This window comes from Schistocerca americana, chromosome 6 (genome assembly GCF_021461395.2).
Source record: "Schistocerca americana isolate TAMUIC-IGC-003095 chromosome 6, iqSchAmer2.1, whole genome shotgun sequence".
Taxonomy (NCBI): Eukaryota; Metazoa; Arthropoda; class Insecta; order Orthoptera; family Acrididae; genus Schistocerca; species Schistocerca americana.
In genome coordinates this window covers 157,114,588-157,139,261 of record NC_060124.1, presented here as the reverse complement: position 1 = coordinate 157,139,261, position 24,674 = coordinate 157,114,588, and the positions used below count along the sequence as shown (strand labels likewise).

General features: G+C 42.9%; 1 protein-coding gene across 5 annotated transcripts in view; it reads left to right on the top strand.

Moving 5' to 3' along the window:
* The window catches only part of LOC124619931 (polycomb protein Sfmbt-like), a 297,358-nt gene that overhangs the window by 238,347 nt on the left and 34,337 nt on the right, over window positions 1–24,674 (top strand). For all 5 annotated transcript variants that reach the window (XM_047146574.1, XM_047146575.1, XM_047146577.1 and 2 more), the window contains 3 exons: window positions 4,107–4,366; window positions 7,484–7,717; window positions 21,976–22,231. In XM_047146574.1, coding sequence (XP_047002530.1) covers window positions 4,107–4,366; window positions 7,484–7,717; window positions 21,976–22,231 — 750 coding nt within the window. The remainder of the gene's footprint in view (window positions 1–4,106; window positions 4,367–7,483; window positions 7,718–21,975; window positions 22,232–24,674) is intronic.

The window sequence follows — 24,674 nt, the reverse complement described above, 5'->3', positions numbered from 1 at the left end:
CCCATTGTAGCTGGTTACCAAGCCCCCACAGAACGTAGATCAACACCTTCAACCCATTACATGCAGTCTCCCATCCTTCATCAAAGACACCAACCACTTTCTCCAATGCCTGGAATCCTTACCCAATCTATTACCCCCGGAAACCATCCTTGTAACCATTGATGCCACTTCCTTATACACAAATATTCCGCACGTCCAGGGCCTCGCTGCGATGGAGCACTTCCTTTCACGCCGATCACCTGCCACCCTACCTAAAACCTCTTTCCTCATTACCTTAGCCAGCTTCATCCTGACCCTCAACTTCTTCACTTTTGAAGACCAGACATACCAACAATTTAAGGGAACAGCCATGGGTACCAGGATGGCCCCCTCGTACGCCAACCTATTCATGGGTCGCTTAGAGGAAGCCTTCTTGGTTACCCAGGCCTGCCAACCCAAAGTTTGGTACAGATTTATTGATGACATCTTCATGATCTGGACTCACAGTGAAGAAGAACTCCAGAATTTCCTCTCCAACCTCAACTCCTTTGGTTCCATCAGATTCACCTGGTCCTACTCCAAATCCCATGCCACTTCCCTTGACGTTGACCTCCACCTGTCCAATGGCCAGCTTCACACGTCCGTCCACATCAAACCCACCAACAAGCAACAGTACCTTCATTATGACAGCTGCCACCCATTCCACATCAAACGGTCCCTTCCCTACAGCCTAGGTCTTCGTGGCAAACGAATCTGCTCCAGTCCGGAATCCAATAACCATTACACCAACAACCTGACAACAGCTTTCGCATCCCGCAACTACCCTCTCGACCTGGTACAGAAGCAAATAACCAGAGCCACTTCCTCATCCTTTCAAACCCAGAAACTCCCACAGAAGAACCACAAAAGTGCCCCACTTGTGACAGGATACTTTCTGGGACTGGATCAGACTCTGAATGTGGCTCTCCAGCAAGGATACGACTTCCTCAAATCCTGCCCTGAAATGAGATCCATCCTTCATGAAATCCTCCCCACTCCACCAAGAGTGTCTTTCCGCTGTCCACCTAACCTTCGTAACCTCTTAGTTCATCCCTATGAAATCCCCAAACCACCTTCTCTACCCTCTGGCTCCTACCCTTGTAACCGCCCCCAGTGTAAAACCTGTCCCATGCACCCTCCCACCACCACCAACTCCAGTCCTGTAACCTGGAAAGTGTACACGATCAAAGGCAGAGCCACGTGTGAAAGCACCCACGTGATTTACCAATTGACCTGCCTACACTGTGAAGCCTTCTATGTGGGAATGACCAGCAACAAACTGTCCATTCACATGAACGGACACAGGCAGTGTTTGTTGGTAATGAGGATCACCCTGTGGCTAAACATGCGTTGGTGCACGGCCGGCACATCTTGGCACAGTGTTACACCGTCTGGGTTATCTGGATACTTCCCACTAACACCAACCTGTCAAAACTCCAGAGATGGGAACTTGCTCTTCAATATATCCTCTCTTCCCGTTATCCACCAGGCCTCAATCTCCGCTAATTTCAAGTTGCCGCCACTCATACCTCACCTGTCTTTCAACAACCTCTTTGCCTCTGCACTTCCGCCTCGACTGACATCTCTGCCCCAACTCTTTGCCTTTTAATATGTCTGCTTGTGTCGGTATATGTGTGGATGGGTATGTGTGTGTGTGTGTGTGTGCGAGTGTAAACCCGTCATTTTTTCCCCCTAAGGTAAGTCTTTCCGCTCCCGGGATTGGAATGACTCCTTACCCTCTCCTTTAAAATCCACATCCTTTCGCCTTTCCCTCTCCTTCCCTCTTTCCTGACGAAGCAACCATTGGTTGCGAAAGCTAGAATTTTGTGTGTATATTTGTGTTTGTTTGTGTGTCTATCGACGTGCCAGCGCTTTCGTTTGGTAAGTCACATCATCTTTGTTTTTAGATATAAAAACACAGATGATGTGACTTACCGAACGAAAGTGCTGGCAGGTCGATAGAGCCACAAACATACACACGAAATTCAAGCTTTCGCAACAAACTGTATTCTCATCAGGAAAGAGGGAAGGCATGTTTGCGGAGGGAATGTAAATAAAACTTAATGGGGTCGTTGTTGGGATGTTGTGAGGGTGACATGGTAGTAGAAGGTGGAAAGTGTAACATGAGGCTGAAATGAAAGTGAAAATAAAAATATATGGCGAGAGATTAAGGTGAACTAGAAAGCAACTGGAGATCTGGTGTGAAAAAAGGCGAAAAGGTGTTGGTTATAGCTGGGCTATGTTGATCCTGTGGTGAACTTGGGTTGGTAGACAACGATGTGCACAAAGGTTATGTGGTTGTGTTGCCGCCAAAGCACGTTAAAGGATGGAGCAATTTGGGAAAATTTCGAAAAAACTGCATGTAAATGTATTGAAAGGAGTGGTTTTGTGGTGGCAGATTGTGGAAATGAGGCTAACAATTGTCTGACGAAGAAATAATGACGTTAAAACCTGTGGGAAGCAGCTAAAAAAGATCAGTGATGTGGGAAAAACGGAAATGGAAAAAAACGAAAGTTATTGGAACTAGCCGAAATGGCTGTTTAATAGCTGAAAGGAACTGTTTGTGAACTGGAAACGGTTGATTTTGTAGCAGCAGTATTGTTGAAAGCGGGGAAGAAAAATTTTTTGGTTATGGTTTGGAAGTGGGTTATGTATTATTGAGTATATATAGGTGGGATAAAATTGTATTGTTGGATGGTAGATTCGGTAGAGGAGAAGGTGAATACAAAGTGAAACTACTTGCAAAAACAGAAAGAGAAAATAAGATGACAGGAGAGATTTCGAAATGCAACAGTGACAATAACAAACGTAATTGTTGGGTTCAAATTAATGATACGAATATAATGGAGGGAAACATTCCACTTGGGAAAAATATATCTAAAAACACAGATGATGTGACTTACCGAACGAAAGTGCTGGCAGGTCGATAGACACACAAACATACACACGAAATTCAAGCTTTTGCAACAAACTGTTGCCTCATCAGGATGAGGCAACAGTGTTTTTAGATATAAACAGTTTAATTGAATAGACAAAAAAATCTACTTACCAAGCGGCACCAGAACACGCACATAAAAGGAGGTTATAAATTTGGCAAGCTTTCAGAGCCAGTGGCTTCTCCCCTGGGCAGAAGGGTTGAAGGGGAAGGAAGAGAGGTGAAGGAAAAGGATTGGAGAGGTCTAGGAAAAAGGGGTAGATTTCGGAAAACTCACCCAGAACCACGAGTTAGGGAGCACATACTGGACAGCATGAGAAGGAAAGACTGATTATTGGCGAGTGGGGTTCTGGGTGACTTTCCAGAAATCTACCCCTTTTCCAAGACCTCTTCAGTCCTTTCCTTCACCCTCTTCCTTTCCTTTCACATTTTCTGCCTGGCTCCGAAAGCTTGCCTAATTGTAACTTCCTTTTATGTGTGTGCTCTGCCACCACTTGGTGAGATTTTTTTTATACATCCAATGAAATTATTTTGTCAAAAATTGATTGTTAATTTAAATAAAACATAATTTAAGACAGATTGGTGCTTACCGTAAAGAAGACCCATAAAGAAGAAATATAAAGTTGCAGACTGGCACAATTAAAACATACTTAAGTTAAAGCTTTAGGCCACAGCCCTCATCAGTAAAGAAAGACACACACCATTCACACACACAAGCAAGCGCACCTCGTGCACACACAACTGCCACCTCCAGCATCTCGGGCCAGAATGCTGGAGTTGATGGTGAGATGTGCTTGCTTTTTGTGTGTGTGTGTGTGTGTGTGTGTGTGTGTGTGTGTGTGTGTGTGTGTCTCTTACTGATGAAGGCTGTGGCCGAAAGCTTGATGTAAGTGTCTTTTGATTGTGCCAGTGTGCAAGTTGACGTGTCTTCTTTGGGGTATGTAGAAATCTATTTTTTTCCTGCTTTGTTGATACTAGTTTCCATTGTTTGATTAAAACGTAGTTTAATCACTTTTTACTTGCACATAAGAGGGCAGACCACAGTTACATATAGGGAATGTCTTCACATTGCATAATTCGTATAGGAAGTCACTTTCCGGGTGTTGACTGTTTTATTTTTTTAAAAGGTTTCTGATGTCTATTTTTTTAAAAGGTTTCTGGTGTCACGAAGATTCCCCTTTGATTCATCCTTGTGGATGGTCAGAACGTGTGGGGCATTGTATATCAGCACATCGAAGCTATATGGAAAGATGTATATCGGGCAACCTGCACGAAGATGATGCCACAGAAGAATATTTTATAACACCAAGAACAATTCATTATCCACCTGATATTGAATTTAGGGAAGGAATGAAACTTGAAGCTGTAGATCCGTTGAATTTGTCATCAATTTGTGTGGCAACTGTTATGAAGGTATTTATAATTGATATTATCAAAGTCAAGCCACTGTTTTCCTAGTTATTTCTTTAATGTGGAAATACTTCTTTTGCTTGTTTATGTAACAGTTATATTGTAATATGTCAGTTTAGATTTATGTACTTGTCCATTTATGTAACATTTGACTGATAGGTGTGTTTGATTATTATGAAATTGCATCAAAGATGATAAAATTCACCACCGAATTGAGTCACCTTGTAGCTGATAGTGAGTAACAAGTACATATACCTTGATTATTGTTGTTCCGTGTTGTGGCTCTCAAATGGCTCTGGGCACTATGGGACTCAACTGCTGAGGTCATTAGTCGCTCCGTGTTGTGGCCTGTGTTGTACATGGCGGCTGCTGTAGGAGGCATCAGACTCAACCACTTCTATGACAGCTAATGAAGCTTGCTGAAATTGTTTACTTACTATCCTAGATACTGAGGATGTTATTCTGAGTAGTTCCAGGAACTTGGAAAGATTCAAATCTGAGAACTTGGTGAATTATTCCACATAAATGATTGCTTCTGAATTTTCCATATGCTGAATAGTCAGTTTAATATGGTGGGTACAGGAAGACAGGGAGGGTAATGTTGTAATCCTTTTCAAAATAAAGGGCAAATGGCAAAACTTCTTGGTCGCAAAGTAGCTGTCAGTTTCACCTCATTTAAGACTGGCAACAGACAGAATGCATTTTTAGCCATTGGAGATACAGCAGGTAAATTGGCTGCTGACAGTGCATGATAACAGATTATGCATATATGCTGCAAATGAACAGACACTGCTATTGCATATTGGTAATGCCAAACTCTTCAGATGTGACAGAAATGTGACAGTGTGTGCTCTGATTGGACATCTAAGTTCCAAGGCATATTATGTCAACTAACAGTTAATATTAATCAGGCTGTAGCTATTTTACTTCACAAAAGAAAAGATGAACCAATTGGTGGAGGTTGGAAAGGGAGTAAAACACTAAAGTTAAGTGGGACATACATTGGGTGAAGAGGAAAGAACACACAAATGAAAGAAATGTTGTCAGAGAGAAAAGGAGATCAAAACTAATACATCACCACACACATTGCCAGCTTCAGTTTAAATATTGTTGAATGAGGTGTGAAGCTGGATGTGGGAGAAATGAATACAGCAAATGGAGAAGATAACACAAATTTTAACCAATACAGAAAGAGAGGAAGAAAAATAAATAAATTAAAGCTAAAAAATTCCAATAAATGAGTGGGTTGCCCCACACAGCACAAACAACTATAGCCTGTCCTGTTGGGCCAGTGCCGGTCGTAGGCTACCCTCGTGGGGTTGCCTGCACACAGACTTTTTCACTCATATTGAGAGGTATTTAAGTAATGTAAATGTGACTGTTCAACGGGACACATTACTTGTTATTAAGGATGTGGAATAAAAGTAATGTGTTCACACACACCTATTCTTTGAAAAGCAGAGTAGTACAGAAAAACTAAGTTTTTCTAATGTCTCTCATCCTGACATTTATCTCCAGATATATTCCCTCATTTATCAGCAAACATTGTGTAACTTTGTCAAGCTGATTTTTCATACTGTCTAGAAAATGAACAGAAATTTTCTGGCTCTCCATTTTCAGGTATACAGATGATGTACCTTTAGCAGTGTAGTTAGAAGGCAGTGATTTACGAAATTGCACTCCGCTCAAGGGCAGGTGTTACAGCAGCATGAAACTGTTATGATATTTCCAAGATGTACTTGTAGAAAAGTTTCTAAATCTACATGGGAATGTAGTTGGCAACCTGTTTGTGTTTAGGTTAAAAGTTTGTGAAAAAGTTTTTGCAACAAAAAAGAAAACAAAGTAAGGAAAAAATGTATAGAGAGATCCAACTTGATGATCCAACTGAGGAGCATTGAGAGGCCTGTGGAAACAAGTGATCTGACATCAGTTATTTCATCACATGTGAACAAAAAGAAATTTAATGTGCCATAATTATAATATGATGTTGGTATTTCTTACTTAGGTTTAATTTTTCTGTTAAATGTGTCACCATATGATCATGTCTGCTTGGAGGACACTCAGCTGAGCCAAATAATCCTGGGCCAGTTGCCTGATGTCCATGTACAAGTTGTTTGCCCATCTCTGCCCTCGTATGCTAGTTCGCCTGCACGTGGGCAGCCGTGCTGGATCAGCCTGCTGTAGAGGAACAGTTTCTTTGAGTTCGTTCATACAGTCTGCAAGTTTGGTGATCATTTACTGCTACACAGAAAGCAATGGTAAATGTCCTGACTAGTTTTGTTTTGCCTTGCCAGCTGACTTTGTCAATTACGATTATCCTCGAGCTGCTATTCTGACAGGAACTCCTTGTAAATCAAGATGTCATCGCGGAATGTGGCAGCAGGCCTGCAAAATCTACCGCTTCTTTCAGAAAATGGTTATTGGTATGTCCAAAGCCTATTATCCCCCTTTACCCTTCTGCCATGCATAGTATGGCATATGAGGCTAGTGCAATAAATGAGATGGGCGTGGCTCTGTACCACCTCACAGCCTTTCTGAGCACTCCTGAAGATGATGTTCCTTCACTCCATCTTTGTCTACATCATCTGCAGGTGCCTAATCTCCCCGAAGTGGAGATACGGCTGTCATCAACCAGAAATTTGGTTTGAACACCACAGTGCTTAATTAGGCATGATCTTTTTGGAGGTAATATGCTGTTTCCTTTGTATGAATTTTCTTCCCCAGTGAATTATAGGGGGAACCTACAGTTTGAGGAAACCCCTACTAAAATGGAACGCAGTATTTTTCAGATTAAGAAACATTGCAAGAAGTGATGAGTAACAGATGCATTTCCTAGGACTAATGAAACCTGGGACCTGTGGATCCGAAATCTGACACTTTACCACTAAGCCACACCAGAATTTTCTATTAATTTCAATGTGACAGATGACATTATTTGCATGGTGAACATGTATTCACTAACAAAACCTTTCTCTCTTTAACACTAATACAAGGAAGTTTTTCCAGATACATACTACTTGTAAATTTTATTGCGGGTCTTAATTTTCTGTGCTTAGATTAATAAATGAAATGAAAAGATTATTTATGTAAAGCTTTGTCTAATAAAGTTAAATATTTCAGGTACTGAAAGAAGGGTACATAATGATACGAATTGACAGCTATGATGCAGATGAATCTGGAGCGGACTGGTTTTGTTATCACAGCAGCTCACCTTGCATATTCCCAGCAGGTTTCTGTGATACGAATTCAATTCCTCTGACTCCTCCTAAGGGCTATGACCCGTCAGAATTTGACTGGGAAACCTACCTCAGGGAAAATAATCTTGAAACTGTGCCGTTGGCGTTGTTCAACAGGGTGAGTTTTCGAATAACAGAAAAATAAATGATACATTCTGGTTCGAGCTGTCGGAGGTGGTAGGCATGTGTCCGTGAGGTGTGCTTGCTTGTATGAATGAATGTTTGTGTGCCTCGCTTTCTTTTTCTGATGAAGGCTGTGTCTGAAAGCTAATGTGTGTCTTTTAATTGTGTCCCCCTGCATCTTAATGTGCCATCTTTACAGTAGTAGCAATCTATCTTTTCCTTACATTCTAGAAAAAGTAAATGTAATTATCCAATAACAATATATTGGTGTATCATTTTCAGCTGAACTACTTTGGTTTCCTGGTGGTATTCAGCCAATGGACTATTATTTTAAAAAACAGTGGACTTAGTGATATATCTAAGTTAAGTGTAGCACATAATAGTTTTGTATAAGTAGAGGACCAGTATAATGTACGGTTTAGACCCAGTGTATAATTTAACACTCAATAGTAATTGGCTTCGTGATCTGCAACATGCATCACACATGCTTCTTTAAAAATTGTCAGCCTTCCATTACCTTGATATGAAGCGTATAGGATGGGAATAAATGGAGTTTGTTGACTGGGCTTCTGTAAATACTTCCTTTATATTTATAGCCAGAAATTGTCAGAAATATAACTAACTAATTAATTAATCTAAAAACAAAGATGATGTAACTTATCAAACGAAATCGTTGGTAAGACACTAACAAACACAAACACACACACACAAAATCCAAGCTTTCTCAACCCACGGTTGCTTCATCAGGAAAGAGGGAAGGAGAGGGAAAGACGAAAGTATGTGGGTTTTAAGGGAGAAGGTAAGGAGTCAATCCAATCCCGGGAGCGGAAAGACTTACGTTGGGGGGAAAAGGGACAGGTATACACTCGCTCGCACGCACGCGCGCCCACACACACACACACACACACACACACACACACACACACACACACCCATCCGCACAAATACAGACACAAGCAGACATATGTAAAGGCCAAGAGTTTGGGCAGAGATGTCAGTCGAGGCGGAAGTACAGAGGCAAAGATGGTGTTGAATGACAGGTGAGGTATGAGCGGCGGCAACTTGAAATTAGCGGAGGTTGAGGCCAGGTGGGTATCGGGAGGAGAGGATGTATTAAAGGGCAAGTTCCCATCTCCGGAGTTCTGATAGGTTGGTGTTAGTGGGAAGTAGCCAGGTAACCCAGACGGTGTAACACTGTGCCAAGATGTGCCGGCCGTGCACCAAGGCATGTTTAGCCACAGGGTGATCCTCATTACCAACAAACACTGTCTGCCTGTGTCCGTTCATGCGAATGGACAGTTTGTTGCTGGTCATTCCCACATAGAAGGCTTCACAGTGTAGGCAGGTCAATTGGTAAATCACGTGGGTGCTTTCACACGTAGCTCTGCCTTTGATCGTTTACACCTTCCGGGTTACAGGACTGGAGTCGGTGGTGGTGGGAGGGTGCATGGGACAGGTTTTACACCGGGGGCGGTTACAAGGGTAGGAGCCAGAGGGTAGGGAAGGTGGTTTGGGGGTTTCATAGGGATGAACCAAGAGGTTACGAAGGTTAGGTGGACGGCGGAAAGACACTCTTGGTGGAGTGGGGAGGATTGCATGAAGGATGGATCTCATTTCAGGGCAGGATTTGAGGAAGTCGTATCCCTGCTGGAGAGCCACATTCAGAGTCTGATCCAGTCCCGGAAAGTATCTTGTCACAAGTGGGGCACTTTTGGGGTTCTTCTGTGGGAGGTTCTGGGTTTGAGTGGATGAGGAAGTGGCTCTGGTTATTTGCTTCTGTACCAGATCGGGAGGGTAGTTGTGAGATGCGAAAGCTGTTTTCAGGTTGTTGGTGTAATGGTTCAGGGATTCCGGACTGGAGCAGATTCATTTGCCACGAAGACCTAGGCTGTAGGGAAGGGAACGTTTGGTATGGAATGGGTGGCAGCTGTCATGATTAATTAATTATAATGTAACTGGATAGATAAAAAATTTACTCACCAAGGGGTGGCAAGAGAAAACACACATACACACAAAAAGTTACGCATACTTTCGGAGCCAGTGGCTCCTTCCAGTAGTAGAGTTGAAGAGGAACGAAGAGGGATGAAGGAAAAGAATTGGAGAAGTTTAGGAAAAGAGGTAAAGTTCAGAAAAATCATCAGAACCTATGTCGGGGGGGGGATGAGAAGGAAAGGCTGATTGTTCAGGGCTGCACCAGACAAGGTTTGGAAACCGGAGAGCTTAAAGGTGATACACAGAGTAATATGCAAGACAGAAATTACTACTAAAACATTGAGCTATAGTTAATAATATTGGAAAGCTAAGTGCATTGTATGTAACAGAGGTGGGAGGGGGACACACCAAAAAACAGGCAGGACAGAAAATGAAAGATGTAGAAAAGTAAAATGGAGTGAAGAAAGGAGTAATTACTATGAAGAAATACTGAGATGGGAGGAATTAATGTAGATTAAGGCCAGGTGGGTGGTGAGAACGAAGGATATTTTGTAGTTCTAGTTCCCACCAGTGGAGTTCTGAGAAACTGACAGATGCCAAAAGACATTCTTTTGAAGTAGAAAACACACACACAAACACAACTCACATGTGACCACTGTCTCTGGCCACACTGGTCAGACTGCAGACTGTAACTGCGTGTTGCAAGGGCAGCATCTGGGGTGGCTGTTGGGTGCTATGAAGCAGCATAGGGTGAGGAGGGGCAAGGGTAAATGGGTGGAAGTGGGGAAAGATGTAGTGCTGCTTGCGGGAGTGTGTAGGGACAGGTTAGGGATAGGGTAGGGCAGCTAAGTGCAGTGGAGAGTTTTGGGGATGGAGGGGGAACATACGATATATTGCAGTGGGAGAGTTCCCACTTGCACATTCACGAAAGTTATGAGAGTTGAGGGGCATGGAAGGGAAGCAGTGGTTGAGGAGGGAGTGAGACAAGGTTGTAGCCTATCACCGATGTTATTCAATCTGTACATTGAGCAAGAAGTAAAGGAAACCATTGAAATATTTTGGGTAGGAATTATAGTTCAGGGAGAAGAAATGTCGATGACATTGTAATTCTGTCAGAGACAGCGAAGGACTTGGAAGAGCAGTTGAACAGAATGGACAGTGTCTTAAAAGGAAGATATAAGGTGAACAACAACAAAAGCAAAACAAGGATAGTGGAATGTAGTCAAATTAAATGTGATGCTCAGAGATGTAGATTAGGAAACAAGACACTTGAATTATTAAATGAGTTACGCTATTTGAATGGTAAAGTAACTGATGACGGCCAAAACAGATAAGATGTAAAATGTAGACTTGCAATAGCAAGAAAAGTGTTTCGGAAGAAGAGAAATCTGTTGACATCGAATATAAATTTAAGTGTTAGGAAGTATTTTCTGTAGGTATTTATCCGAGGTGTAGCCTTGTATCAAAGTGAAACATGGGCGATAAATAGTTTAGACAAGAAGAGAATAGAAGCTCTTGAAATCTGGTGCTACAGAAGACTGCTGAAGATTAGATGGGTAGATCACATAACTAATGAGCAGGCACTGGGGAGACAAGAAATTTGTGGAACGACTTTACTAAATGAAGGGATCAATTGGTAGGACACATTCTGAGACATCAAGAGATCACCAGTTAGTATTGGAGGAAAGTGTAGGGTTAAAACCTTAAAGAACTACTGAGAGATGAATACAGTAAACAGATTTAGAAAGTTGGAGGTTCCATTAATTATTTGGAAATGAAGAAGCTTGCACAGGACAGAGTAATTTGGAGAGCTGCGTCAAACCAGTCTTCGGACTGAAGACCATAACAAGAACAGGAACATTCCTCTAGATGGCCTATGTATAGTTTGATATAAGATGGTGCCATACGGGTGTCAGTTTCTGTATCACAGATTCGTTTATAGGTGAAGGCTTCAAAGGAGAAGTTATTGTGTATGAGGATATAGCTGGTCATGGTGACCAGGAAGGAGGTTGTAGTTTTGGAGTCAGTCGGCCATTGGGGAAAGGTAGTGTTCAGTAGCACAAAGGCTGTGGACATTGGGGATGTTAGTGTAAAGTGAAGTGATATCTACAGTGATGGAGTAGTGCACTGTGTTGTAAAGGAACAAGAACTGTGGTGAATTGCTGGAGAAAATGATAGGAGAAGGGGAGTCGTGTGTGTGTGTGTGTGTGTGTGTGTGTGTGTGTGTGTGCGTGAGGCCTTTACCAACACCAAACCTACAACCTCCTTCCTGGTCACCATGACTGACTGTATCTTCTCCCACAGTTACTTCTCCTTTGAAGGCATCACCTGCAAGCAAATCTGTGGAGTAGAAACAGTCACCCACATGCCACCATCTCATATGCCAACCTATTTGGGCCATCTAGAAGTGACATTCCTAATCACCCAAATATCAAACCCTTTACCTGGCTCAGAATCGTTGATGTCCTCTTCATGGTCTGGACTGAGATTGTGGGCGCCTTATCTACATTCATGTAGAACCTCAACATCTTCTCCCCCGTTTGCTTCACCATATCCTTCTCTACCCATCAAGCCACATACATCAACATTCACCTTCACCCCAAGGATGGCTGTATCAGTATGTCCATACATATCAAACCTACCAGTCACCAGCTATACGTCCACTTTGACAAGTACCATCCATTCCATACAAAGAAATTCCTTCCATACAGCCTAGCCACTTGTGGCTATTGCATCTGTAGTGACGAGCAGTCTCTTTCCAAATATAGCAAGAATTTCATTGACGCCTTCACCGACCGAAATTATCGTCCCGACCGTGTTCGAGACAGACCTCCTGTGCCGTCTCTCTACACCCATCTTCTACAGTCCTGTATATCCAGTGTTTAGCCACAAAGGGACACTTGTCTTGTGGCTCAGTACCATCCATGATTGGAGCAACTGAATCACATTCTCCATCAGTGTTTTTTTTTACCTCTTGTCATGCTCCACGTCTTGGTATGCACTACCTCTCATTGTGCCCTAAAATGAGGAATATTCTACCCCAGGGTGTCTACGACCTGGGAGATCTGGGCATTTTTTCATTCGGGAAAAACCTGGGAATTTTTTAGAATTCCGGGAATCTGTCATTGTTTTAGTTTTCAGTTAAATTTTTGTGATTTTGACTGGTAAGAATCAATACTCCAACAAAGGATATTAATGTATCCCGCTTATGCAGAATAATACTGCAGCAACAAAACATGCACGAGAGAGAGAGAGGAAAAAAAAACCTTAAGTTGCAAAGGAAATGCGCCATTTACAACAGCAAAACATAGTGCCCATACAAGCGTCTGCCAACAGCAAAGTGTGTCAAAGGCTTCAGGAAGACTATGCAATGCTTCCTAACAACAAATTGCTTCCGATGAGCGTGACGTGACATGACATTAGATTAGTTTGAGCAGTTGCGGGTGGGCTTTTGTGCATGCGCAGTTGAGTTGCGTATGAGTAGTACCTTCTCCCGCTTCTGGTTACGGATGTGTGGCTGGGCGCCACTATCTAATATTGGCTCGGTTCGGAGATGTCGTAGATCCGGGGCTATGCACAGAGCAGTCTGAGCTGTAGTGGGGAGGTGGGTATTCTCCACGTGACCCGTATTTATGTTTAGTGATTTTGCTGTTTCCTTTCATATACTGCTCTCACATTAAATGAAAACAAAACGGATTTGTGTGGCCAGGAGCTATCAAATGAACTAAAATATGTTCGCATAATTACGGAAGGCTAAAATATGTTATTAGTTTCAGGTTTTATTTCCACCTTTCTGACAGTCAAGCATTAATTGCCTTGCAGAACAACGAAGTTATTTTTGTTGGTTTGCTAAAAAGATATGGCTTTTGTTAATCTTTAGCGCTGAGGCAGTCAATGTATTTGAAACGAAGTGTTTAATTTCATACTGTTGGCTAGTTTCAACTGTTCGCTGCATTTCAAGTGCACGTTTTCCATCTTCTAGCTCGCATGGCATTATGCCATAATAAAGAACCAAACATGAGATAATACAGTATTAGTACTCAAGAAAATTAACATCCAAATCTGGACATAGGAATGTGCACTTTAAGACGAATTATGCATTTTAGTATGGTTCACAAAATTCCAATGCTCTTGAAGTATTCTCTGATGTCTTGTTTCGTTTGTGACATAGTGCAAGATCTTTTAATGTTTTACACGTAAGAACATATGAACTTCCTGCGTCATCATAGCTGTGCAAGAGCAGTGGCGCCTGTTATCTGGCGCTCTCTGGCAACTGCTGAAATGGATCAGTTTCTAACAGGTCACTGGCAAATGTTGCGAATGGTGGTTAGAAAAGCGTTATTTTCAAAGTAAATTTCCTTTTACACAAGATGGACTATGTGCGAAAATGTACGATGAATTTCTTAAATCACAGAGCATTTGACTCTCAATTAAAAATCAACTCTTCGAGGATGACCATCTAGAGGAGTTTTGAGCCCAGAAGATCAGACATTTACCTCGTTACTGCAAATTTTACTGGCACATTTGTGTGATATATCTTAAATGCGCAAGAAAGATCAACATTATATGTGGAAGCTTAGCTTCTCGTGCAGCTTATTAATCTTCGAGACCACGATTATATGTGAAAGCTTTGTTTTTCTTGTAGCAACAATATGTATATTAATTTAAATCATTAACTTTTCCTATTTGTCTGTTTGCGCTACTTAAGAGTGATCTTGCTATCAGCTGACTTCATCATGTGTCTTGAACTGTGACTGGCTTACAAAAGCGCTTCGCAATCTCGATTTCAATGCTTTGGAAAGTAATATGTGGTGTTTGGTGGAATTCAAATTTATACCTTCATAACACGAAAATATGTAGTGTATATGTTGCTGCACATCAAAGATCTTTCCAGAATGTGTTCCCCTCCCCCCGAGTTTCGTTTTCTAAAGTGCTGGGAAATTCTATGTCAGCGTATAAAACCATAAACATCCAAAGGACTGATAAGTTTTACAGTGCCGAGGAAAAGTATACTATCACCTAACACGGGAAAAGTGTGTGTTCACCCGGGAGAAAGTGTGTTTTCAACTGGGAAATCTGGGAAAAATCTGGGAATTTTTTTTCCTTGTCCATGTATACACACTGTACCCACTATCCTTCTCACCCATCCCATAGCAGTATTCTGGCACCCACCAAACCTAACAAAATCCTTGCCTATCTCTACTCTGCCCATGCTCCCAATCCCTTGCTTCATTTGTCATATCCCTGCAATAGATCTAAATGCTAGACCTGCCCCATACTTCTTCCCACCACCAGGTTACAGGCCTCTCCTGTCCTGTCAAAGACAGCGCTGTCTATGAAATCAGCTATTTGATCTACAAACTAGGCTGCTACCACTGTGCTGCTTTCTATGTGGGCAAGACAACTAACAAGATGTCTATCCACGTGAATGGCCACCTGCACACTGTGACCAAGAAACTGCTGGATCACCCAGTTGCTAAACATGCTGCCAAACATGATGTGCTTTAGTTCAATTCCTGTGCCATCTGGATCCTTCCTACCACCAGCTTTTCTGAATTATGCTGTTGTGAACTATCCCTGCAATATATCTACATTCCCATAAACCCTCTGGCCTCTCCCTCTACTAGTTCCTCTCCTCCACCTGCCCACCTACCTATCCCATTCCCTGCTCCCACTCCAGCACTTCACCGCTATATATATCCCGCTAAAACAACTACTGGTCTTCTTCCCCTTTCCATACTTCTCTCATTTTCCAGTCTTCCCCCCCCCCCCCCCTCCCAACAACCCATTTGTTCCACCTGGGAATCACCCTATCCCCACTACCCTCTTAGGTGTGTGCCAGCTGTGCTTGTTTAAATGTGTGTGTTTGTTTTCTATTTCGGAAGTATGCCTTTAACCGAAAGCTTAAATTTATAGCAGTCTTTTTGTTGTGCTTGTCTGCATCTCAAATATGAGTGTACTGAAATAGAAATTCATTGGAAAAGTACTGAGGATTTTACATAAGTATAGTCAGTTGGTTCGCATATTCAAAACAGCACTGGATGAGATAGTATCCAGTATAAAGTTGTGATTCGAGCCGGCAAAAGACCAATTGGAGAGTGTGAACATTGATTAGTGCACATTAATTCAATGAAGTGGTTGTTATAATTCTGAATATATTTATTAATATAATAGAAGGAAACATTCCACGTGGGAAAAATTATATATAAAATCAAAGATGAGGTGACTTACCGAACGAAAGCGCTGGCAGGTCGATAGACACACAAACAAACACAAACATACACACAAAATTCAAGCTTTCGCAACAAACTGTTGCCTCATCAGGAAAGAGGGAAGGAGAGGGGAAGACGAAAGGAAGTGGGTTTTAAGGGAGAGGGTAAGGAGTCATTCCAATCCCGGGAGCGGAAAGACTTACTTTAGGGTAAGTGTCTGTATGTGTGGATGGATATGTGCTTGTGTGCGAGTGTATACCTGTCCTTTTTCCCCCTAAGGTAAGTCTTTCCGCTCCCGGGATTGGAATGACTCCTTACCCTCTCCCTTAAAACCCACTTCCTTTCGTCTTCCCCTCTCCTTCCCTCTTTCCTGATGAGGCAACAGTTTGTTGCGAAAGCTTGAATTTTGTGTGTATGTTTGTGTTTGTTTGTGTGTCTATCGACCTGCCAGTGCTTTCGTTCGGGAAGTCACCTCATCTTTGATTGAATATATTTATTAATGTTTTAGAATGTTCTTGATATTCTGTGAAGAAGTGAATTAGTGAGTGACAGAGTACTTGGATTTAAGTGTACTTAAGAGTATTTTTGATATGAATATAATAGAGGGAAACATTCCTTTTTTTTTTTTTTTTTCCAACGCTACCGCCGCTATGAAATCCACCGTTTCTATTTCAAAAACAGTGTTCCTTTCACCTATTAAACAACCATTTCGGCTAGTTCTAATAACTTTCGCTTTATTTCCATTTCCTTTTTTTTTTTTTTTTTTTTTTTCGCACATCATTGATCATTTTTAGCCGCTTTCCACAGGTTTTAACGTCATTATTTCTTCGTCAGTTAGCCTCATTCTCACCGAGCGAGGTGGCGCAGTGGTAGCACACTGGACTCGCATTCGGGAGGACGACGGTTCAATCCCGTCTCCAGCCATCCTGATTTAGGTTTTCCGTGATTTCCCTAAATCGTTTCAGGCAAATGCCGGGATGGTTCCTTTGAAAGGGCACGGCCGATTTCCTTCCCAATCCTTCCCTAACCCGAGCTTGCGCTCCGTCTCTAATGACCTCGTTGTCGACGGGACGTTAAACACACTAACCTAACCTAACCTTAGCCTCATTCTCATAATCTGCCACCACAAAACCACTCCTTTTAATACATTCACACGTAGTTTTTTCGAAATTTTCCCGAATTTCTCCACCCTTTAACGTGTTTTGGCGGCAACACAACCACCTAACCTGTGTGCACATCGTTGTCTACCAACCCAAGTCCAACATAGCCCAGCTGTAACCAATATCTTTTCGCCTTTTTTCACATCAGATCTCCAGTTACTTTCCAGTCCACCTTTATCACTCCCCATATATTTTTATTTTCAGTTTCATTTCAGCCTCATGTTACACTTTCCACCTTCTAATACCATGTCAATCTCACAACACCCCCACAATGACCCCATTAAGTTTTATTTACATTCCCTCCGCAAACATGCCTTCGCCCTAGCCAGATTACGCTCCCATATTCTATTTTCCCAGGCTTCTCTGACATTTGGCATTACCCCCAAAGGCCTCACACTTAAAGTTCCCATCTCTGGCTGCAACCCTTCTTTCCATCAGTCCCTATACCAGTTCCAAACTGAACAATCCAGTGCCTTCACCCACCTAATCCTTCACCTACACGTCAACTCGGCCAATGATCACACCCGTCAACTCCTATCCTTAATAAAAGTCCTCAATCTTTCCTCTCCCGCATCCACACCGACTGTTCAAAGCATCCTCCTACAGGCCAACCGCAAATTAGAACAGCATGCCACCCTTCACCTCAAAAAATTATCCAATCTCCTGGTTTCCCACCTTCGGAAAGGCAACTCACTCACCCTTCACAACCTTTCCAGAAAACCTCAACCTCCTCTCATTGCACACAAACCCAGTCTCTCCCATCTACTCAATCTCCCACTTCCAGCTCCACTCCCTCCAAAACCTCAAAATTCCAATCAACGCAATCTGGAACCACAACACCCCAATTCAGTAGTTAACCTTTCCTCCAAACCTCTCTCCCAATCCGAAACCTCTGTCCTATCCAAAGGCCTCACCTTCATCCCGACTCCCAGATTCAACCAAACAGCCCTCGTCAAAGATTTACTGTCCTACACTCGTACTCTCTGCTGGAAATATCACTTTGCCACGAAGAAAAATGATCCTAATCCTACTCCTAATGATCCAACTCCCCAAGACACTATCCAGATTGAACCCTGCCTGGAACAGTTCCGTTCTCCGTCACAGCGGGACCCACCTCCTCTTCCTCAAAATCACCCTCTCCAAACCTTCCAGGGATTTCTGACTTCCAGCCTTGCTTCTCAATCCTTCTTAAAAAACCTTAATCCTACTCCCAACATCACCACTGCTGAAGCCCAAGCTATCCGTGATCTGAAGGCTGACCGATCCATCGTCATTCTTTCGGCGGACAAGGGTTCGAAGACCGTGGTACTTGATCGTCGGGAGTATGTGGCTGAGGGACTGCGTCAGCTTTCAGACAACACCACATACAAAGTTTGCCAAGGTAATCCCTTTCCTGATGTCCAGGCGGAGCTTCAAGGAATCCTCAGAACCTTAGGACCTTTACAAAACCTTTCACCTGACTCCATCAACCTCCTGACCCCACCGACACCCCGCACCCCTACCTTCTACCTTCTTCCTAAAATTCACAAACCCAATCATCCCGGCCGCCCCATTGTAGCTGGTTACCAAGCCCCCACAGAACGTAGATCAACACCTTCAACCCATTACATGCAGTCTCCCATCCTTCATCAAAGACACCAACCGCTTTCTCCAACGCCTGGTACCTTACCCAATCTATTACCCCCGGAAACCATCCTTGTAACCATTGATGCCACTTCCTTATACACAAATATTCCGCACGTCCAGGGCCTCGCTGCGATGGAGCACTTCCTTTCACGCCGATCACCTGCCACCCTACCTAAAACCTCTTTCCTCATTACCTTAGCCAGCTTCATCCTGACCCTCAACTTCTTCACTTTTGAAGTACAGACATACCAACAATTAAAGGGAACAGCCATGGGTACCAGGATGGCCCCCTCGTACGCCAACCTATTGATGGGTCGCTTAGAGGAAGCCTTCTTGGCTACCCAAGCCTGCCAACCGAAACTTTGGTACAGATTTATTGATGACATCTCCATGATCTGGACTCACAGTGAAGAAGAACTCCAGAATTTCCTTTCCAACCTCAACTCCTTTGGTTCCATCAGATTCACCTGGTCCTACTCCAAATCCCATGCCACTTTCCTTGACATTGACCTCCATCTGTCCAATGGCCAGCTTCACATGTCCGTCCACATCAAACCCACCAACAAGCAACAGTACCTTCATTATGACAGCTGCCACCCATTCCACATCAAACGGTCCCTTCCCTACAGCCTAGGTCTTCGTGGCAAACGAATCTGCTCCAGTCCGGAATCCAATAACCATCACACCAACAACCTGAAAACAGCTTTCACATCCTGCAACTACCCTCCCGACCTGGTACAGAAGCAAATAACCAGAGCCACTTCCTCGTCCCCTCAAACCCAGAACCTCCCACAGAAGAACCACAAAAGTGCCCCACTTGTGACAGGCTACTTTCCGGGACTGGATCAGACTCTGAATTTGGCTCTCCAGCAGGGATACGACTTCCTCAAATCCTGCCCTGAAATGAGATCCATCCTTCATGAAATCCTCCCCACTCCACCAAGAGTGTCTTTCCGCTGTCCACCTAACCTTCGTAACCTCTTAGTTCATCCCTATGAAATCCCCAAACCACCTTCTCTACCCTCTGGATCCTACCCTTGTAACTGCCGCCGGTGTAAAACCTGTCCCATGCACTCTCCCATCACCACCAACTCCAGTCCTGTAACCCGGAAGGTGTAAACGATCAAAGGCAGAGCCACGTGTGAAAGCACCCATGTGATTTACCAACTGACCTGCCTACACTGTGAAGCTTTCTATGTGGGAATGACCAGCAACAAACTGTCCATTCGCATGAATGGACACAGGCAGACAGTGTTTGTTGGTAATGAGGATCACCCTGTGGCTAAACATGCCTTGGTGCACGGCCGGCACATCTTGGCACATTGTTACACCGTCCGGGTTATCTGGATACTTCCCACCAACACCAACCTGTCAGAACTCCGGAGATGGGAACTTGCCCTTCAGTATATCCTCTCTTCTCGTTATCCGCCAGGTCTCAACCTCCGCTAATTTCAAGTTGCCGCCGCTCATGCCTCACCTGTCTTTCAACAACATCTTTGCCTCTGTACTTCTGCCTCGACTGACATCTCTGCCCAAACTCTTTGCCTTTACAAATGTCTGCTTGTGTCTGTGTATGTGTGGATGGATATGTGTGTGTGTGCGAGTGTATACCTGTCCTTTTTTCCCCCTAAGGTAAGTCTTTCCGCTCCCGGGATTGGAATGACTCCTTACCCTCTCCCTTAAAACCCACATACTTTCGTCTTTCCCTCTCCTTCCCTCATTCCTGAAGAAGAAGCCGTTGGTTGCGAAAGCTAGAAGTTCGATATGTGCCCCTTTAGTGATTCGGCAGACATCAAGCCGATAATAAAGTTCCTCCCACACTCGGCGCAGCATGTCCCCATCAATGAGTTCGAAAGCATCGTTGATGCGAGCTCGCAGTTGTGGCACGTTTCTTGGTAGACGAGGTTTAAACACTGAATCTTTCACATAACCCCACAGAAAGAAATCGCATGGGGTTAAGTCGGGAGAGCGTGGAGGCCATGACATGAATTGCTGATCATGATCTCCACCACGACCGATCCATCGGTTTTCCAATCTCCTGTTTAAGAAATGCCGAACATCATGATGGAAGTGCGGTGGAGCACCATCCTGTTGAAAGATGAAGTCGGCGCTGTCGGTCTCCAGTTGTGGCATGAGCCAATTTTCCAGCATGTCCAGATACACGTGTCCTGTAATGTTTTGTTTTTTTTTTTTTTTTGCAGAAGAAAAAGGGGCCGTAAACTTGAAACTGTGGGATTGCACAAAACACGTTAACTTTTGGTGAATTGCGAATTTGCTGCACGAATGCGTGAGGATTCTCTACCGCCCAGATTCGCACATTGTGTCTGTTCACTTCACCATTAAGAAAAAATGTTGCTTCATCACTGAAAACAAGTTTCGCACTGAACGCATCCTCTTCCATGAGCTGTTGCAACCGCGCTGAAAATTCAAAGCGAGTGACTTTGTCATCGGGTGTCAGGGCTTGTAGCAATTGTAAATGGTAAGGCTTCTGCTTTAGCCTTTTCCGTAAGATTTTCCAAACCGTCAGCTGTGGTACGTTTAGCTCCCTGCTTGCTTTATTCATCGACTTCTGCGGGCTACGCTTGAAACTTGCCCGCACGCGTTCAACCGTTTCTTCGCTCACTGCAGGCCGACCCGTTGATTTCCCCTTACAGATGCATCCAGAAGCTTTAAACTGCGCATACCATCACCGAATGGAGTTAGCAGTTGGTGGATCTTTGTTGAACTTCGTCCTGAAGTGTCGTTGCACTGTTATGACTGACTGATGTGAGTGCATTTCAAGCACGACATACGCTTTCTCGGCTCCTGTCGCCATTTTGCCTCACTGCGCTCTCGAGCGCTCTGGCGGCAGAAACCTAAAGTGCGGCTTCAGCCGAACAAAACTGCAATGTTGTAAGAAAACAAATGAAAACAAAGACCAAGCGAAGTGGGTCTTTTTCAGCTAGTTGTGAGTATTTACAACAAAGTTACATGGTGCTGTAATTGTTTTGCAATGAAAGATGCAGTTTTATATATCTCAAGGAAAGAGGGAATGAAGTATAGAAAATGATATAGCAAAATATGAATCATGTAGAAAAGTAAGGTATATAGTCACAGTGCATCCAGTCCACTTGTATTCTTGACAGATGAGTGTTGTAAGTAGCTATTAGCCTACTACCACCGAACGATTTCTTCATTTTATTATTTCTAGCCAAGTAGTTGCAGTTGTTAAATGATTCTATAGGCTTTACATCTTTCATTATCTTAAAGTTTTTTTAACAGTCTGTTGCAGCGCTTCTTATACATTCTTCTGATTTTAATTTGAAGTTGATTTTCATTTATAGGAAGTTCCTGCTCATGGCTTTGTAGTGGGAATGCGTCTTGAAGCTGCAGACCTTATGGACCCAAGACTGGTGTGTGTTGGAACAGTATCACGTGTTGTGGGTCGCTTATTGAAGGTACATTTCGATGGTTGGGAAGAGGAGTATGACCAATGGCTGGATTGTGAAAGTCCTGATGTCTATCCTGTAGGGTGGTGCGAGTTAGTTGGACAGAAATTGGAAGGTCCACGGGTGACTCCGAAGGCAAATGCTGCCACAGGTAAAATTTTATAAAGGTGTTCTAGGAATTCTTGTCTTGTAGAAAACTTGTAAAACAGAAGTAATATGCTAATAGCAATCTCAATAATTGTCTTGCTGATAGGAATGTGTGCACAAAGTGATGTGCTGCTTGATCAAACATTGCAGAGGACAAATTGTCAAATCACCTTGAATGAATGGGTTATTTGGGACAGCTATCAATTGCATGTACAAAGACTAGATTTCCTACCTCAACAATGTTGGAGGCATGTACTTCTTCCAAACTACTTGAAGAAGTGAACTAGTATTCAATTGGCAATGCTTTCAGTGGCTTTTCTCCTACTCATCCTCCCCTCCCACCCCACCCCTCCCACCCACCCCTCTCTCTCTCTCTCTCTCTCTCTCTCTCTCTCTCTCTCTCTCTCTCTCTCTCTCTCTCACACACACACACACACACACACACACACACACACACACAAATTGCTGCCATTAAGTACCAGTTATAGGAAGATTACTGCAGTTTGAAAGATTTTAAAGCACAAAAGGTGACTGGAGAAATTGTGTGGATAATTATAATCCAAATGTTTAGTGTGTTCTTTAGTTTGTGTTACCTCTTAATATGGACATACTATAGTTTTTCTTCCTGTGTTATGCAAGTAAGCTTTGTACTTTTGTTGAAGAATTAACTAATTTATTTCATCTGACACCTTTCCACCTCCACCGCCTCAGACTTTTTTCTGAGTAAGAAATTAGTTTAAAAAAGTAGATTCCAGGAGTCAGTCTGTAGAAGAATGTCTGTGCTTTAAAAGAGGATACTTTTTAACTTGTACAGATTTATTTGTTCCAAGCAAACACACACTGTTGGTGTAAAATTGCAGTACCAAGAAGGATATTTGTGACTGGAATGAGATTTCTGTCATGTACTAGGTATGCAAAAACAGCCAATTATTAATATCAAAGAACTATACTTGATTGTTGATTATGAGAATTCAACGTGGTATGAAACCCCCACATCCAGCAGTACACACCTTTAAATATCATGGAATGGAATTTTAGTGGGACTGGATGAAGTCCTGAGGAATGTTCCCCCATGTTGTTTGTATGTGAGTGGATGAATTTTCAAATGTTGTTACTCAAGAACTGCGCCAAACTAGTTCCTGAGTAATCCCATTCTAGGCATATTTGACCTCTCAAGTGAATGTGCAGTCCAAGAAAGCACTGGTTCCTTTTATTGTTTGAGAAAGAAAACGTCCATATTTCTCATCACATGTGGCTGTGTTGGCAGGCTGAAACATGGAAGGTGGAGTTGCCTGAAGATGAGATTTCTAAATCTTGCCTCAGCAGCAGTAAGCTTTGCAGATTGTCCTGAGCAAGAATTTGAGATCACATGTTGTATTCAATAGTTTCCCATAGCACAAAATTCACTCTTTGTCGACTGTGTTGTGTAACAATGCAGGCTGCCAGATTACGATCACTGTGATGATGTGTAATGTGTAGAGCTGTCAGTGTAGTTCAGGTTGAAGCAGACTTTTTCTGAAAACACCACAGTTTGCCTCGTATTGTGCCTATCAATGGATGAGGAATCAATGACGTGTATATCACAGGTCCAGCCTGCATCAGACAGTATTGCACAGCAAATATATCCAGACCTGAAATTGTGCTCCAGTGTTGAGTTGATCTGTGTTTCATGTTGTGTGGCCTGTGGCAGTATAGGTTTTATCATTGCACAATACACAACCACCACTGCATACTGTTCTTTTCTAACCATTGGTTTAAAGCACACATGAGTGCTGTGACAGAATCTCTTTTACAACACAGATTGTGATAGGGACTAGAAAATGAAAGAAATGTTTGTATGAATCCTTTCTTGAAGGTGACCCATCAGTAATTCAGCGTGTTTAGTGAGTACATAAATTTGCAGCATCAGTGTTGTCCTTCTGTGTCAGACCTCAGATGCAACATTTTTATCAAAGCACAAGAACATATATATACTGCTTGTGCGAGACCAATAATTTAACTGATTTTGATGAAGTGTAAGTATTAGGGCACAGAAGTTTTAAAACAGTTGTCCCCTAATACTTGTGACAAACAGTTCCTTATTAATGCAAGTAGTGGAATTTCTTTTGTGTGTATGTAATAGGCTACACAGTATGGTTTGTAAGTACAATTTGGCAGTGATTTTTCATATGATATGACAGATTGCTTGTGGTCATAGAGTGCAGCATAGTGTTTACAGTAAAGTTGGTATGTAATGTGGCTGTAGCCCTGCATTTGAAAGAGTAGGAAAAGAGGAAAAGCCAATGGCGGTGCTGGAATAGGTAGCAAAAGGTGAATGTATGGGACAGGTCTTGGACTTGGGCATAGAGGCGTGGTCAATGGTATGGTGGACTGGTAGGTGGCATAGGGGCAGACAAGGAAAAGAATATTGTGTAGATCGGGTATCGGGTGAACAGCTAATTGCAGGG